The sequence below is a fragment of the Dipodomys spectabilis genome, unplaced genomic scaffold (assembly GCF_019054845.1).
Source record: "Dipodomys spectabilis isolate Male_0828 unplaced genomic scaffold, ASM1905484v1 ptg000165l, whole genome shotgun sequence".
Taxonomy (NCBI): Eukaryota; Metazoa; Chordata; class Mammalia; order Rodentia; family Heteromyidae; genus Dipodomys; species Dipodomys spectabilis.
In genome coordinates, this window is record NW_024870842.1 from 2,355,395 (window position 1) to 2,370,243 (window position 14,849).

Below are 14,849 nucleotides of genomic sequence, written 5' to 3' on the forward strand. Positions count from 1 at the left end.
TAGCTTTAGTTTGATGGATAGATGACAACTCTTTGTCATCACCTGTGATGGGTGGCAGTTTCCTAGTTTTGTCTTTCCAATTCTGGATAATAGTGGTGAAACATGAGGTTTAAGCAGACCTAAATAAGAAAAATTGTACATGGAAAATATTTTTCTTAATGTTGAAAGTATGGGACATTTTTTCTCTTTTTTTGGACTTCAAAGTAAAATATTTTTGACAGATACTTTTATACATAATACTCTAAAGTGCTTTTTAAATTATGGAGGAAGTGAGGTTGAAAATGAACAAAAGCATTTTTTACAAGCCTTGTTGAGTAGCAGGTAATCAAAGGTCGAGGAACAAATACTGCATCAAAATAACAAAATATATTTTAAAATTAAGATATGAACACACATATGGGAAAATATACTACAATAGCTTAAAACAGTTCATTTTTAAAAATCTTTTCAGCTTTTGGGGGATACTTAAGTGAAGTAGTAGAAGAAAATACTCCACCAAAAATGGAAAAAGAAGGGTTGGAGATAATGATTGGAAAGAAGAAGGGAATCCAGGGTCATTACAATTCTTGTTACTTAGACTCAACCTTATTCTGGTAAGTTCAAAAGTAATGCCATGGTAGGGCCATGGGACAGGGCCGTGTGTGTGTGTGTGTGTGTGTGTGTGTGTGTGTGTGTGTGTGTGTGTGTGTGTGTGTAACTAGAAGTCAAGAAAGGGAGACTCTACTCTCTAATTTGTTTCTTGGAAGTTATGGATGTTATAGCCTATTCCTGTATCCAAAAAAGTAATGTAAAAATAATGCAGTGAATAATGAGTGAATAGTACCTGATGTGTGGCGCATGTTGAACAGATACACTGAAGGCATCTGCAGTGAATAAGTGCAGTGTCTTGAGGCACATGTTAAAAAACATGATTTGTAATAAGCCAGTGGCTGGTGTGTACTGAATTTGTTTTATGTAATCATAAAAGTACTTTATTAATTTTTTTGCTAGTCCTGGGGCTTGAACTTAGTGCTTCGGCACTGTCCTGAGCCTCTCTATGCTCAAGGCTAGTGCTCTATCACTTGAACAACAGCCCTACTTCCAGCTTTTTCAGAGTAGTTTATTGGAGATAAATGTCTCACAGGTTTTTCTGCCTGGCTGGCTTTGAAACATGATCCTCAGATCTCAGCCTCCTGAGTAGCTAAGATTACAGGTATGAGCCACTGGTGCCTGGCTTAAAATTAACATTTTAATAGAATTACTGTTTCTTTCGTATATGTAGGTTTTGCCAAAGAGGAACAGCTTAACATGGAAAGAATTATTAGGCTCTGAATCTTTAGGCCCTATGTACTGTATAAGGTACGCTGCATGTAACCTATAAGCTGTGTGCAGCTATGTCATAAGAGTTAGGAAGTTAACATGGAATATCAGAATTTTAAAAGTAGACAAAGAAGAAAGATATTGGATCATTTTTTGATAAATACTTTTGACAAGAATAATCCTCATAACAATAATACAGTGTTCTTTAGTTTTTCTGATAAAAATAAATATTGCCCAAATATTGTTTTCTTTGATAACCAACAAATTTCTGGTTTTAGTCACACACGAGTAATTAAAAGAAAAACATAGGTCTTTTGTTAAATGGCCAAAAGGAGAGTGAGAAGTATTATACTGAGTTGTGTTTGACTTGAGAAATAAATTCCAAATTTCCTTTTGTGTTGTCAGATTTGTAGGCTTTCTTTGCATTTTTTCCAGGTCTTTTTCTTAATATACTCTTGGCATGTTTTGATCCTTTAACACAGTCAATGCATAGTTTGTTTGCCTACTTAATACTCATGATCTCCTTAAACTGGAGATCAGGGAAGTCAGTGAGCCCTTACAATTAACCCATAGGAATCTTCACAGAATCTGGCTACCTGTGTTCACAAAATCCATGATTTTTATGTTCTTTTTTTCTTTAAATTCTTCTTAGAATGTTTCTCAAAAAAGATTGTGTTTATAGCAAGAAGAAAATTATTGTTTTTATTTTACAGCTTATTTGCTTTTAGTTCTGTTCTGGACACTGTATTACTTAGACCCAAAGAAAAGAATGATGTAGAATATTATAGTGAAACTCAAGAGCTACTGAGGACAGAAATTGTTAATCCTCTGAGAATGTAAGTAGAAGATGCATATATGTTACCTTTGGATGAGGTTCTGCTTGCTGGTTTTGGTACAGTAATTAATTTGTGATTGTATTCATGTAATAAGAAATGGGATAAGACAGGTACTGGTGGCTCATTTCTATAATCCTAACTACTTAGAAGGCTGAGGTCTGAGGATCACATATCTAAGTCAGTGTGAGCAGAAAAGTCTGTGAAACTTTTACCTTTAAGTAACCAGCAAAAAGCTAGAAGTGAAGGTGTGGCTTAAGTGGTAAACACAAGCCTTGAGCAGAAAAGCTAAAGGATAGAGCCCAAACCATGAGTTCAAGCCTCATAATCAGCACAAAAAAAGAAAGAAGGAAAATTGGTTATCTTGGTAAAATACTGATTTATTTTAACCTTTGATCCTTGTACTTCTTTTACTTATATAATTTCTTAAATCTGATCTATGTCTAAAACATAAAATATGAGTGATTTAAATAATTTTAGAAGAGGATACTACAAGTTAGCAATGGCAGTATGTTTATATTATACTTGGGCTTTTGATCTTTTGAAATAGTTTGTTCCATCACCATTCCTTACAATAATTATGCTTATTTGTGAAATTGATGTAGTATAAGAGTTTTTATTTATAGACCCATGGTATTTGACACATACTAGAAACAATGAGATGTATTTAAGTAATAGTTTTTCTTTTTAAAGGAATCCATTTAGGTATACCTCTACCTCCTTTACCAAAGTGATTCTTCTCCATTTCCTAGTTTAGAAATTATAAATCAGTCTCTTTTTCGGGGTGGGAACACAGGAAGCCATTTTAATGGGTACAAGTACACTGACAGAGGTTATGTAATAAGGACTTTTAGTAAGTGTTAGTGGTGATATGTGATATAAACACATTATAAAATTTAAGTCATGAGGAATTGCTGCCACAAGTCATAAAGCAAAGTTGTTCATTCAGGAATATAGAGAACAAACTATAGAATGTAAAGTCCAGATTTAGAGAAATTTAAATTTTGTGACATACTTTTTGCATTTAACAATCAAAATAGTTTGGCACAAGACTTTAACCAAAAAAAAACCCACAGAATACTAGAATACAATGTATATTCTGAGTGACCTCTACTATGTCATATGACTAGGAAAGTAAAATTAAAAGAATAAATTACCTACTCTTCTGTTTTCCTTCTGTAATGAATTCCACCATCAGCTTACCTTTTAAGGTAATTATAATTGTTGATTTTCACATTATCATTTTGTCTTTTGCAAACTTGTAAACAATCTGTCCCCCTCCCAGGACTTTCTCTCTCAAAATTGTACATTCAGTTTTATAAAGTGACATTTGCTAAGCAAATTTTAAAAATATAATAAAAGCATTTATAATATCTTACATATTATATTATTATCTGCTTATTATAGTATATTATTTTTAGGGAATATGATATTGTCATCTGCTGTTTTTGTCTTATATCCTTAATTTTTCAAACCTCAATAAGAAACATATAATTGTATTCTTGGAAATAATTGCCTCGTCTATGGATTTATGTCATCTTAGAGTTGTGTAAGAAATGTGTGATTATTAAGAGGTATTATATAGTATACTATAAGTGCCAATGTCACTTAAATTAAGTTTTTATCAATGCAGATATGGATATGTGTGTGCTACAAAAATTATGAAACTGAGGAAAATACTTGAAAAAGTTGAGGCTGCATCAGGATTTACCTCTGAAGAAAAAGGTGGCCATCTTAATTTATAATGTATCACTAAAAATAACTTGAGTGCAGATTACTTAGTTATATGCTAAAGTATTAGCTGAAATTTGTATTTCGTTTTAAATAAGAACTTTTTGAGGGGCTGAGATACAGCTCAATGGTATCATGCTTCCCCAGTATGTAAGAGACCCTGGTTTTTATCCCTAGCACCACAGAGCAAATTAACAAATAAGGTTTTTTTCAATCCAATGTAAGAATTTTGACCTATTGTGTAATTCTTCCTTTCATATAAAAGTATATGGTGATGTGGATTAAGGACCTTCTTAAGGAGACAGCTGGTTCCATAACATTAGATAAATTAATAAGCAGTTCTTTCCTTTCTATCCAGCATTGATATATTCTGAGTTACTTTCTCTTTCTCTGGTGAAGGAAGGGTGCATTGAGTTAGCAATGCTTTCCCATTTACTTTTTCCCTGTTGTCCAAGGGAGTTCTCAAATGAAAGAATAAGGTTATGTTTATAGTTGATGTGTTAATCTATACATAGCTAATGGCTTCAGTTCCTAGTCAGGTGCAATAGCTCACTCCAACCATCCTAGATCCTAGTTCACTGTTCCAGGCCTGGGCAAAGAGCAAGGCCATGTCTCAAAAATTAGCAGAGCAAAGAGGGCTGGAAATATGGCTCCAGCGGTAGAGGTCTAGCCTAGCAAGTACAAATCCCTGAGTTCATACCCAGTACTTTAAAAAAAAGAAATTCAGCTTTTGACTTGGAACTGGTTAGCAGTGTATTGTAACCAGTTGTAATGTTTAGAAATTTGCTAATTGTTTAAACATCAGGGAAAAGTGTATCATAATTCATATTTTATTCTATTCAATCTAAAATACTTCAAATAGAAAGTTTTTCTATAAGTGAAGGACTTTACTCTCAAATACTCTCAAACTATTCTTTTAGTTGAAATACAATTGAATGAATTAAATTGAATTTAGACTTATAAACAAAGATTGGAATTACATTAAGATTTTGCCTAAGACTAACTTGATCTTTTTTAATTTTCTGCTAGATCCTGAAGAATTCCTAAACATCCTGTTTCATCATATTTTAAGGGTTGAACCATTGTTAAAAATAAGGTAACTTGGGGCTGGGAAGGTGGTAGAGTGCTTACCTTGCATGCATGAGGCCCTGGGTTAGATTCCTGAGCAGCACCACATAAGCAGAAAGAGCTGGAAGTGGCGCTGTGGCTCAAATGGTAGAGCACTAGCCTTGAGCTGAAGAGCTCAGGGATAGTGCCCAAGCCCAGAGTTCAGGCCCCATGACCGACAAAAATAAATAAATAAATACAGTAACTTTTAAAAAGGTTATAGAAGGATTTGAAAATCAGTCACTCTTATTTCCACTATAACTTTTCAATAGGATGATTTCCTTACTGCTTATTTCATTTTCTATTTGTTTTAGGACTCTTAATTATGCTATGCAAGTATAATGCAAATTAATGTTAATAATTATCTTCTTCATAGTACCGTGTTTAACTTAAAGAACAAGCCTAATGTAAATGTGTACTTTTAATAAACCCTAGAAAGGAATTATTGCAATTCATTTTTAATGAAACTATGTGAATATTTCTACTAATGAACCTTTTAGGAGAATCTAATTCATGCCTAATCCAGCTCTGTGAAAGCATTATACTTTTGACCACCTGTTAATGAAAGAATTAAGTTAGCTTTAGATTACATCTCTTGCTCTCAGTTTTGTTACTTGGCCTTTTTCTTCCCCATGTCACATTTGAGGTGTTACAACATTACTGAGATGGCCTCAGTGATGGAGCTGCGTATATTGAGTGTTTGCAGTTCAATTGGTGAACCTTTCTCCCTTGTAGTCTTGTTTCTTCTGTTGACAATCTTAGTAAGGTACTCCTTGCTTCCCTTAAAGCCAGTCATTGACAAGTTCTTGTTCTTACCTCTCTGTGTAGGTGATTTTGTTGAGGTCAGTGTTGGAAAGTTAAGAGCATCTTTGTACATTTTTAGGCACATGGAAAAAAGAAATAAACTTACAGTTCATGAAAGTAAAATCAGTTTTACTGAGATTTTATTGAGATAGATGTTTTCAAAGGATTTATGCAAGCTGAAAGGTGACTTGATTAATCGTGTTTTAGGAAGTTTAAAAAAATTAAAAATATTAATGTTTTACAAAATAATTTGCACAGAAGCAGAATCTTTACTTTTTTTTTTTTTTTTTGGGTCTTACAGAAAGTAATTTTAGAATTCTCTACAAAATGAAGTAGGTGAAAATATTGAAGAATTCTTTTATCTAAAAATAAGTTCCATTATAGTTTGTTTTTGTAAAATAATAGGCATTAAAACAGTGTGTAATATTGGTATAAAATTAGAACTATTAATACAGCTGAATAGAAAGTAGCACAGTGGTTCAATATTATAGTATTCAGTTTTCAAACACAAATGGGAAAGGAAAGGTATGTATATATTTTGTACATATAATAGGACATCTAGCCAGCAATTGGGGAGAGAAAGAATTTCAAAGGAACAATGCTTCAAAGAGTTATTTTTATATTTAGTTTTTTTTCATAGCCTAGCACACCTGAAAGATGTCAACTCCCAGTATTAACAATTTGAAAACTGCAGTGATTTTCAAGAGAGCTTGTCAGGGTCAGACACTGCTCCATCTGAAGGCCTTGTGAGCTTGGGAAGGATCCTAGAGGGCTCTTACACACCTGAGAGGTCCACTGTCCTCTCTACCCCTAACAACCTCCTATATTATTGTATCTGAAGATTATAGAAAGTATTTTAAATTAGTCTGCTTCTGTCAAGGGTCATTTCCCTGCTGTACTTGTCTTTGTTGGTAACGCAGCAAGAGTCAGCTTCCAGAACAAGTTGGAGGATGAGTACCTTAAAAATGAGATTTAATCAAATGTTACAAAAGAATTTATAGTAGTTTGTAATAATCGAAGAGACAAGAGATGGGCTAAATAACATTGGAGGGCAAAAGCAGATTTGGTCAACAAATAAACAGCAAAAATAGAATTTCCACAAATAGGGAAGTGCCCCGGTACTGGGGGGAAGAAAAGCTGAGTGGAGCCCAGGGGTAATGTGTAGGACAACCCAAGAAAAGGCAGATGGGAGAAGTGGAAGGTTGATTCCAGCCAGAGCTCCTGAAGGAAGAGCAGTACTGAGACTTTCAGAAGTTTGACAGACTTAAACTCTAAGAATAAAAATGTACTGAATTCTTTAAGAACTAGGACTAAATTACCATTCACAGATGTATTACAAGATGTACTTTAGTAAGATAAACTGAAATTAGAATAAAGAAGTGGGATGTAAGAAACAAGGAAGAGTCAAGAAATTGGTAAATGTGGGTAAATTAGACCTTCACATTTAAAACAATAACAGCGATGGTAACAGTGACTAATTGTGTGTATAGCTTCAAAAACAAAATGACACTAATGTCATAGCCTCTTATCAAAGGAGGCTGGTAGCTGGGAACAGACAAAAAATGGGTAACACTGGAATCAAGAAGCAAAGACAGGGAATTTTCCAGTTGTGTGACTTGTGTCTCTCATTACAGAACATTACAGAGACTCTTCCTTGGACATGTCATATCTATATTGTATTCAATCCCAGGTAACCCAGATGTATGAAGGACTTCAGTGGCCACCCATTATGGTCTGTGACAACAGACCATAATGGGTGAGCTGGAAACCTATAATCCTAGCTACTTGGGACACTGAAATCAAATGAATCACAGTTTTAGGCCAACTTGGAAAAAAATGGTTCACAAGATCCCATCTCAACAGAAAAAAAAATTAATATATAAGTTACCTGTGTTTCTTTCTGCATGCTCTTAGATCGGCAGGTCAAAAGGTGCAAGATTGTTACTTCTATCAAATTTTTATGGAGAAAAATGAGAAAGTTGGAGTTCCTACAATTCAGCAATTACTAGAATGGTCTTTTATCAACAGTAACCTGAAATTCGCAGAGGTTCGTGTTACTGTTTTGTTTGCTTTGCAATGCTGGGATGAAACCAGGGCATTTGCACTGTGCTGAAATAAGTGCCTTCCACTGGGCCTCACTCCGCCTTCCCTGGGTTTTACCTGGAAGTGGGGAGGGGTCTTAGGCTCCTGGTAGACTCAGTGACTTGACTTGAGCGAAGAACAGTTTGAAACATGCACTGTTAAGGAAACAAAATTTTGGGAGCTATTGTCCAAAAAGAAATGTACTCCTTAGCTGACTCGTAACTGTAACCCCTCTGTACATCACCAATATAATAACAATAAAACTTTTAAAAAGGAAAAAGAAAGCAAAGTTTTAAAATTGTGCAGTGTTTCACCTTTGTCCTCATTACAGAAAATGCCTTAGATTTAAGGTTGAGCTCTTTTGGATTTTAGGTGCCAAAGAAAACATCAACCTAATTTCCAACTTGAAAATGTTGAAGTAGTTTAACACAAGAGAAAGATTTATGTTTTTGTCATTTTACCCAGGCACGTTACATTAATTATATACTTTCATTAACTAATGCAATATATTAAAAGAGAATGTTTACTTTCTCTCTTTGTTAAAGAGACAAAATGTCAATAAATTCATTCTGTATTGGTTTGTTAATGAGCAAGCCATTTGGATTAATTTTCTTTCTTTACTGTCTAAGTATCCATAGGACTTTAGTAGTTCATGCTTGTGGTTTATTTTTACTATGGGATGTTTTAGTACAACCTCAGCAGCCATATTCACTTATTTGTTTATTTATACGAATAGCATCCTCTAAAGAATGGTTTCTGTGTAATATTTTAAAAAAACTAATTTTCCAGAACGTTTATTAAAAATAAACCCACAATAAGCAGACAGCATAGTCATGGTGTTGTTGTTTTTTTTTCTTTTTTTTGGGGGGTTCAGTTGTGGGGCCTGAACTCTGGGCCTGGGCGCTATCCCTCAGCTCTTCAGCTCAAGGCTAGTGCTCTACCACTTGAGCCACAGCGCCACTTCCGGCTTTTTTCTTTTTGCTTATGTGGTGCTGAGGAATTGAACCCAGGGCCTTGAGCATGCAAGGCAAGTGCTCTACCACTGAGCCACCTTCCCAGCCCATGGTGTTGTTGTTGTGGGGTTATTGCTGCGTGCAATGGCCTGGTCCTGGTGTGTATCCATTCGGACAGGACAGAAGACTTTCGGCTTCCCCACGTATGTGCGCATTGCATTTTATAGGCTCCGGGCATTATGTGAAAGTCAGTGCTTGCTTGACAGCCGTGCCTATTCCAGTTTCATAGAGAAGCATTTTTTCAGCACTTTGATTTCTAAAAATGTGTACCTTTGTTTCTAGGCACCATCATGTCTGATTATTCAGATGCCTCGGTTTGGAAAAGACTTCAAACTATTCAAAAAAATTTTTCCTTCCTTGGAATTAAATATAACAGATTTACTTGAAGACAGTAAGTACAAGACTTTTTGCTTGTATTGTTTGCTTTTTAGAAATTATCTGGTCATCCTCCTTGTTTTTGGAGGTTTGAATGTTGGGCTTCCCACTTGCTAGGCAGGCGCTACTGAGCCATACCTCCAGCTAGTCTTTCTCATTTTTACTTTAGATATAATACTTTTATTAGGCAATTTGATATTAAACCAGTAATTTTAGTTTGGGGATTTCATTTTGAAAAAAGAATCAAAGATGAAAATAAGTATTGTAATGTTATGTGATTAAGAAATTAGAAACAACCCAAATGTTAATGAGAGGGAAGCAGTTGAACAAAATTATATATCCATATAATAAAACGATTACCATTTTAAAAATCCTGTTTTTGAAGACCGATGTGTATGGAGATGACCATGATGCAATATTAAGTGAGAAGGTTAGTACATTCTACAAGAGGAGCTTAATATAGATGTGTCTGTGTAAACACATATGCACACATAGTGAATATTCAGTTGTAACTTTATGAGAGGGAATCCATAATATTGACAGTTGTTATCTCTTTTTACTAAAATTGTATATGTTTTCAGCTTTCTTCTCATGTTAGAATTTTTATCACTGGAAATTTTATGATCAGAGGGAAAAAACACTAGAATATGTTGTCAAAAATTGGGGGCTGGAAATGTGGCTTAATACAGTTTAGGAGAAGAATGGGAGAGTGTTTCTGAAGCCTGGAGTATTATCTTTCTAGAGCATAACTTTTTAATGGAAGAATGCGTTTCTTAAAGGCTCCCTCCCCGCCTCCTCTTTCCCACCTCAGCTCCCAGGCAGTGCAGGATCTGTGGAGGGCTTGCAATGTACGAGTGTAGAGAATGCTACGATGACCCCGACATCTCAGCTGGAAAGATCAAGCAGTTCTGTAAGACCTGCAACACTCAAGTGAGTCTTCCTTCGCTACTGGATGTAGAACAATAAGTCATTCATAGGTCAACACAAGTTTTAGGTTTTAAAAAGTTTGCAAAATCATAGCTAACTTCAAAACCCATAATAAAATGGTATCATCTCTGCCTCTTCTATCTAGTGACATGACAGACATTTGTGACGTCCTTGCTTGCTATTTGGAAGAGATCTGTGGAGTCCATCCACTTAAAATGCTGCATTTACTTTACTCATGGTCTTCTCTTTGTGGTCCATTTCAGGTCCACCTTCATCCTAAGAGGCTGAATCACAAATACAACCCGGTGTCCCTCCCCAAAGATTTGCCTGACTGGGACTGGAGACACAGCTGCATTCCCTGCCAGAAGATGGAATTGTTTGCTGTTCTCTGCATAGAAACAAGCCACTATGTTGCGTTTGTGAAGTATGGGAAGGATGACTCTGCCTGGCTCTTCTTTGACAGCATGGCTGATCGGGATGGTAACTAAAATCCTTCCTCTACAGGCTACAGCCTGTCTGTTTGCAGTGGCATTAATTCACAGTAGGATAGCTTGTTCTGACTAATAAAATACTTTGTCAGAAAATCCTTTCAGGAATATATGTAGTGACAGAGACTTAACTTTTTGTAATTCATGAACAACCCTGATACCTAAACTAAAAAGTTATATTGTTTTGATAACCTGATATGCATATGATCTTGGTTAAAATGAAGAAGTATAATGTTCCTAGGCCTGAAACATTTTACCTTCTACTTCTTTTTATTTTTGTGTAAATTATAGTAGCCTAACTGAGCACCTTGCATACTAAGCTATCTGGGAGCTCATTGATCTTTCTACTGAAATCCTAGGTTTCTATTATTTAAGTAAGCTGAGGTTTAATGTGTCTGGTATTTAATGCAGTATTTCTGATATGATAATTATGTTTTCTATACTAAACTATAAGCTAAGAGCAGAAGTAAATGTCCTCTTTGGAAAAGTAAGCCTTGTTTCTTCCTGAATTGGGTGATGAACTGAACCTTCCAGATCATTTTATTTTTCTTTTTGGCTGTTTCGGGGTTTGAACTCGAGGCCTCACTCTCATTCAACTTGCTTGCTTCTTGGTTGTCACTCTACCATTTGAGCCCAGATTTTTGCTGGTTATTTTGGAGATGAGTCTCATAGATTTTTCTACCCAGAGTGGCTTTGAACTGCAGTCTGGCAGATCTCAGCCCCCTGAGTGGCTAGGATTACAGGCATGAGATGCTAGCACCCAGCTTCTAGGCCATTTTCTAGCATTCTTCGGCATTATTTTGTACATAAGTGCTAGAGACTCAAGGATTCAGGAATGAAAATACTGCTCGCCCTGCCTGTCTGAGTTTGTAGAACAGGGCCAACCCCGAACAAAGTTGGAAATATGGTATCTATTCCTTTTCCTATACCCCATTTTCCCTTTTGCTGCTCTAATCCCCAAGGTTTTCTGGTGTGGCACTCTATAATCATTTCAGGCACCCCCAGCAGTAGCTTCTTTTTTTATTAAATATATATTTTTATTTTAATGATACTGTACAGAGGGGTTACGGTTACATGAGTAAGGTAATGAGTACATTTCCTGTTGAGCATTGTTACCCCCTCCTTTGTTTTTCCCCTCTTGACCAGAGGTGTAACTAAGCTCTAGGCCAAAGAGTTCTTAACCTTTCTGTTTCTTCTTTTTTGTAGGTGGTCAGAATGGCTTCAACATTCCTCAAGTGACACCTTGTCCGGAAGTGGGAGAATACTTGAAGATGTCTCCAGAGGATCTGCACTCATTGGACTCCAGAAGAATCCAAGGCTGTGCCCGCAGACTGCTCTGTGATGCTTATATGTGCATGTACCAGAGCCCAACAATGAGCTTGTACAAGTAATTGGGCTCTTCCAGAGCAGGGCACAGCCTGAGCGCAGAATTGCAGTGTGCATTGGCCTTCAACTGGTGGTTCTGTCCAGCGTCCATTGCCGGCAATGGGCGTTGGGCATCTTGGTGGTGATGGCTCTCAGCAAAGGATTCCTGTGTTTCAAAAAGTTACTTTTGTGTTCCCAAAGTATTTAATAAGAAGCATTTTGCACTCTAGAAAGAATGTTTATGTTGGTTTTTTAAAAAGTCTAAATGAAGTTATTAATATCTGAAGCTTTAAGTTAAGTGCATTGATCATATATTTTTGGAAGCATAAAATTTTAATTGTGACAGTTTCAAACCTCTTTTAGTCCATTGAGAATGTAAATAAATATTTCTTCTTTATGGACCAATGCTATGAAATCATTTTTCCATTGTAACAGTTGCCTTGAGGAAGAAACAATTTGATTTTATTAAGAATCTCCTTTGAGTCCAGTTGTTAAAGGTGTACTTGAGTGAGTTTAATTGTTAATTCTTCCCTATATAGTGCTGATTTCCTGCATGTCCACAATTTGATGAGCTTCTGTGTTTCTACAACAGTGGTCAGAAAATACTGAAATTCCCTTAATGGTGGTGTTCTCTGTGTGTTCTGATTTTGAGATAAATGAGTGATTTTGTCGTAAAATGTCCATTTTTCAATGTAATTTTCTTAGAGGATTAGGGTACTCAGCAACTGAAGCTGTCTGGTCATAGCAGTAACTGTCACGACGCAAGGGTGTTGTTTTTAAGGGGCTGTAATTATTTTGTGAAATAGAAAATAATAAATTTTATGAAAGGATTGTAGTGATCAGTAAATAATACATTCTTATAAAAATATACAGTTCATGTAAAACAAATTGGGCACATAGAATTACTTATGCTTTCTTAAAGGGATATGTTAGATATTTAAACCTCCTATTTTAAATAAATAAGAGGTTTATTTTAAACAGGACTGTAATTTTCAGCTCCATCAATCTCACTAAACACTCGCTAAACTCAGCTTGGTTTCAGCTAAGATAATGACAGTTATACCTCAGATTGTTATTGGCATGGTAGTAGAAGCTCTGTTCTCCTCCAGATGAACTCAGTAGAGAATGGGTATCGACTGAGGACTGTCCCTGTGTATGTACAGGCCACGGTGGAGGCAGTAGGCTGGAGCCATCCATTATCAGTGTCAGTGCCGTGGGATGTGCATTCTCTGAGTATCGTTGTCAGGTATTGTCTTTCTGGGGTGACTTCCCACCTTTCAAGATGTCATATGTGTAGCATATGACTTTATATGTAATGTCAAAAAAGGTAGAAAGAGGCTTTTCAAACTCTGAAGTTCATTATTTATTTGTTTATTTATTTATTTATTCATTTTTGCCAGTTCAGGGGTTGAACTCAGGACCTAGGCACTATCCCTTAGCTTTTTTGCTCAAGACTAGGACTCTACCATTTGAACCACAGTTCCACTTCCAACTCTTTTGATGGTTAGTTGGAGATAGAAGCGCCACAGACTTTCCTTCCCAGACCTCAGCTTATGGAGTAGCCAAGCTTACATGTGTGATCCACTAACACCCAGCTGCAGTTTTTTTTTTTTGGGGGGGGGGGTCCGGTTGTAGGGCCTGAACTCTGGGCCTGGGCGCTGTCCCTCAGCTCTTCAGCTCAAGGCTAGCGCTCTACCACTTGAGCCACAGCGCCACTTCCGGCTTTTTTTTCTTTTTGCTTATATGGTGCTGAGGAATCGAACCCAGGGCCTCAGGCTTGCAAGGCAAGCGCTCTACCACTGAGCCACCTTCCCAGCCCCTGCAGTTTTTTTTAAAAGACATCGTATCCATTTGGTTTTGTCATTCCATTTTGCTAGTATGTATTAGCTTAATAATCATAAGGTACAAAACTTCTCATAAAACCTTTCACCTTTGCAATGGAACAGTACGTGCATTCTGTACAAGGTTTTGTACTGCTTGGTGTATAGGCTGGTGCTAAGGCCAGGGCTGGATGGGGTGAGGACCTCTGGCCACCACCTGGTTCTGCCTTCATTGTTCTGGGACAAGCAAGGGCCTGGAATGCAAGGTCTGAGCTCTCTTCTAGCTCTGGCCACCTGGATGCTAGACACTGTGTAACAGTTAGGTGCTCAGGGAAGCACTGGATGGCAGAGCTTATTGGTCAAGAGGAATAGTGGGGCATCCCTGCTCAAGCAAGGCTGGATTATCAGCCTAGGCAAGCGAAGGCAACTCCTTTATTTTGCAAGTGGAATCCAAATCCAAACTGAGAGAGACTAGCTGGCAGGCACACCAGTAGAAGGCCCGAAGATCTGTTTGGGTGCATGAGTGTGCGGAACCTCACCCGTGGATTAGTCTCAATGACTCCCTCTCCACGGGGAGCCATCTGTCTTTCAGCACTGCTGGGGAAGGAGCTGCGTCTGTGTAGTTTCAGACCACATTTTGGCTTCTTCACCTGTCCAGTGAGAGGGTTGATTCACTTCCCTATGAATGGAAAAGAAGTATACATTTCAGGGTCCCAAGCAATGTTTGTTGGATCTGACTTCCTGTGGAGGTCTACAAGTCAGCTTACTGGGGAACCTGGTACAGTTTAGTGGCCAGATCTGAGTCCTAGCCCAGCTTCTGAGAACCATAAGAAAGTCTGGAAGCTTCTTCCCTCCCTGTGCATTTCTATCCCTCTGAACAACTCACTTCTACTCCTTGTTTCAGTGAAGTTTGGTTTGTTTGGGGCAGGATTAGGGCTGTTTGCATGGCACAGAAGCCCCATGTACCTATTGATTTGTTTTGTAGTCCTAAGTTATCTTTAATAT

General features: G+C 36.9%; 1 protein-coding gene across 9 annotated transcripts in view; it reads left to right on the forward strand.

The window, feature by feature from the left end:
• Nucleotides 1-12,854, forward strand: part of Cyld (CYLD lysine 63 deubiquitinase) — a 57,755-nt gene extending 44,901 nt beyond the window's left edge. For all 9 annotated transcript variants that reach the window (XM_042693417.1, XM_042693421.1, XM_042693422.1 and 6 more), the window contains 9 exons: nucleotides 452-593; nucleotides 2,013-2,135; nucleotides 3,766-3,857; nucleotides 4,893-4,959; nucleotides 7,689-7,821; nucleotides 9,152-9,260; nucleotides 10,056-10,174; nucleotides 10,435-10,651; nucleotides 11,866-12,854. In XM_042693417.1, the coding sequence (XP_042549351.1) occupies nucleotides 452-593; nucleotides 2,013-2,135; nucleotides 3,766-3,857; nucleotides 4,893-4,959; nucleotides 7,689-7,821; nucleotides 9,152-9,260; nucleotides 10,056-10,174; nucleotides 10,435-10,651; nucleotides 11,866-12,050 (1,187 nt within the window). In that variant the 3' untranslated portion in view covers nucleotides 12,051-12,854. The remainder of the gene's footprint in view (nucleotides 1-451; nucleotides 594-2,012; nucleotides 2,136-3,765; nucleotides 3,858-4,892; nucleotides 4,960-7,688; nucleotides 7,822-9,151; nucleotides 9,261-10,055; nucleotides 10,175-10,434; nucleotides 10,652-11,865) is intronic.
• The last annotated feature ends 1,995 nt before the right edge of the window (nucleotides 12,855-14,849 follow it).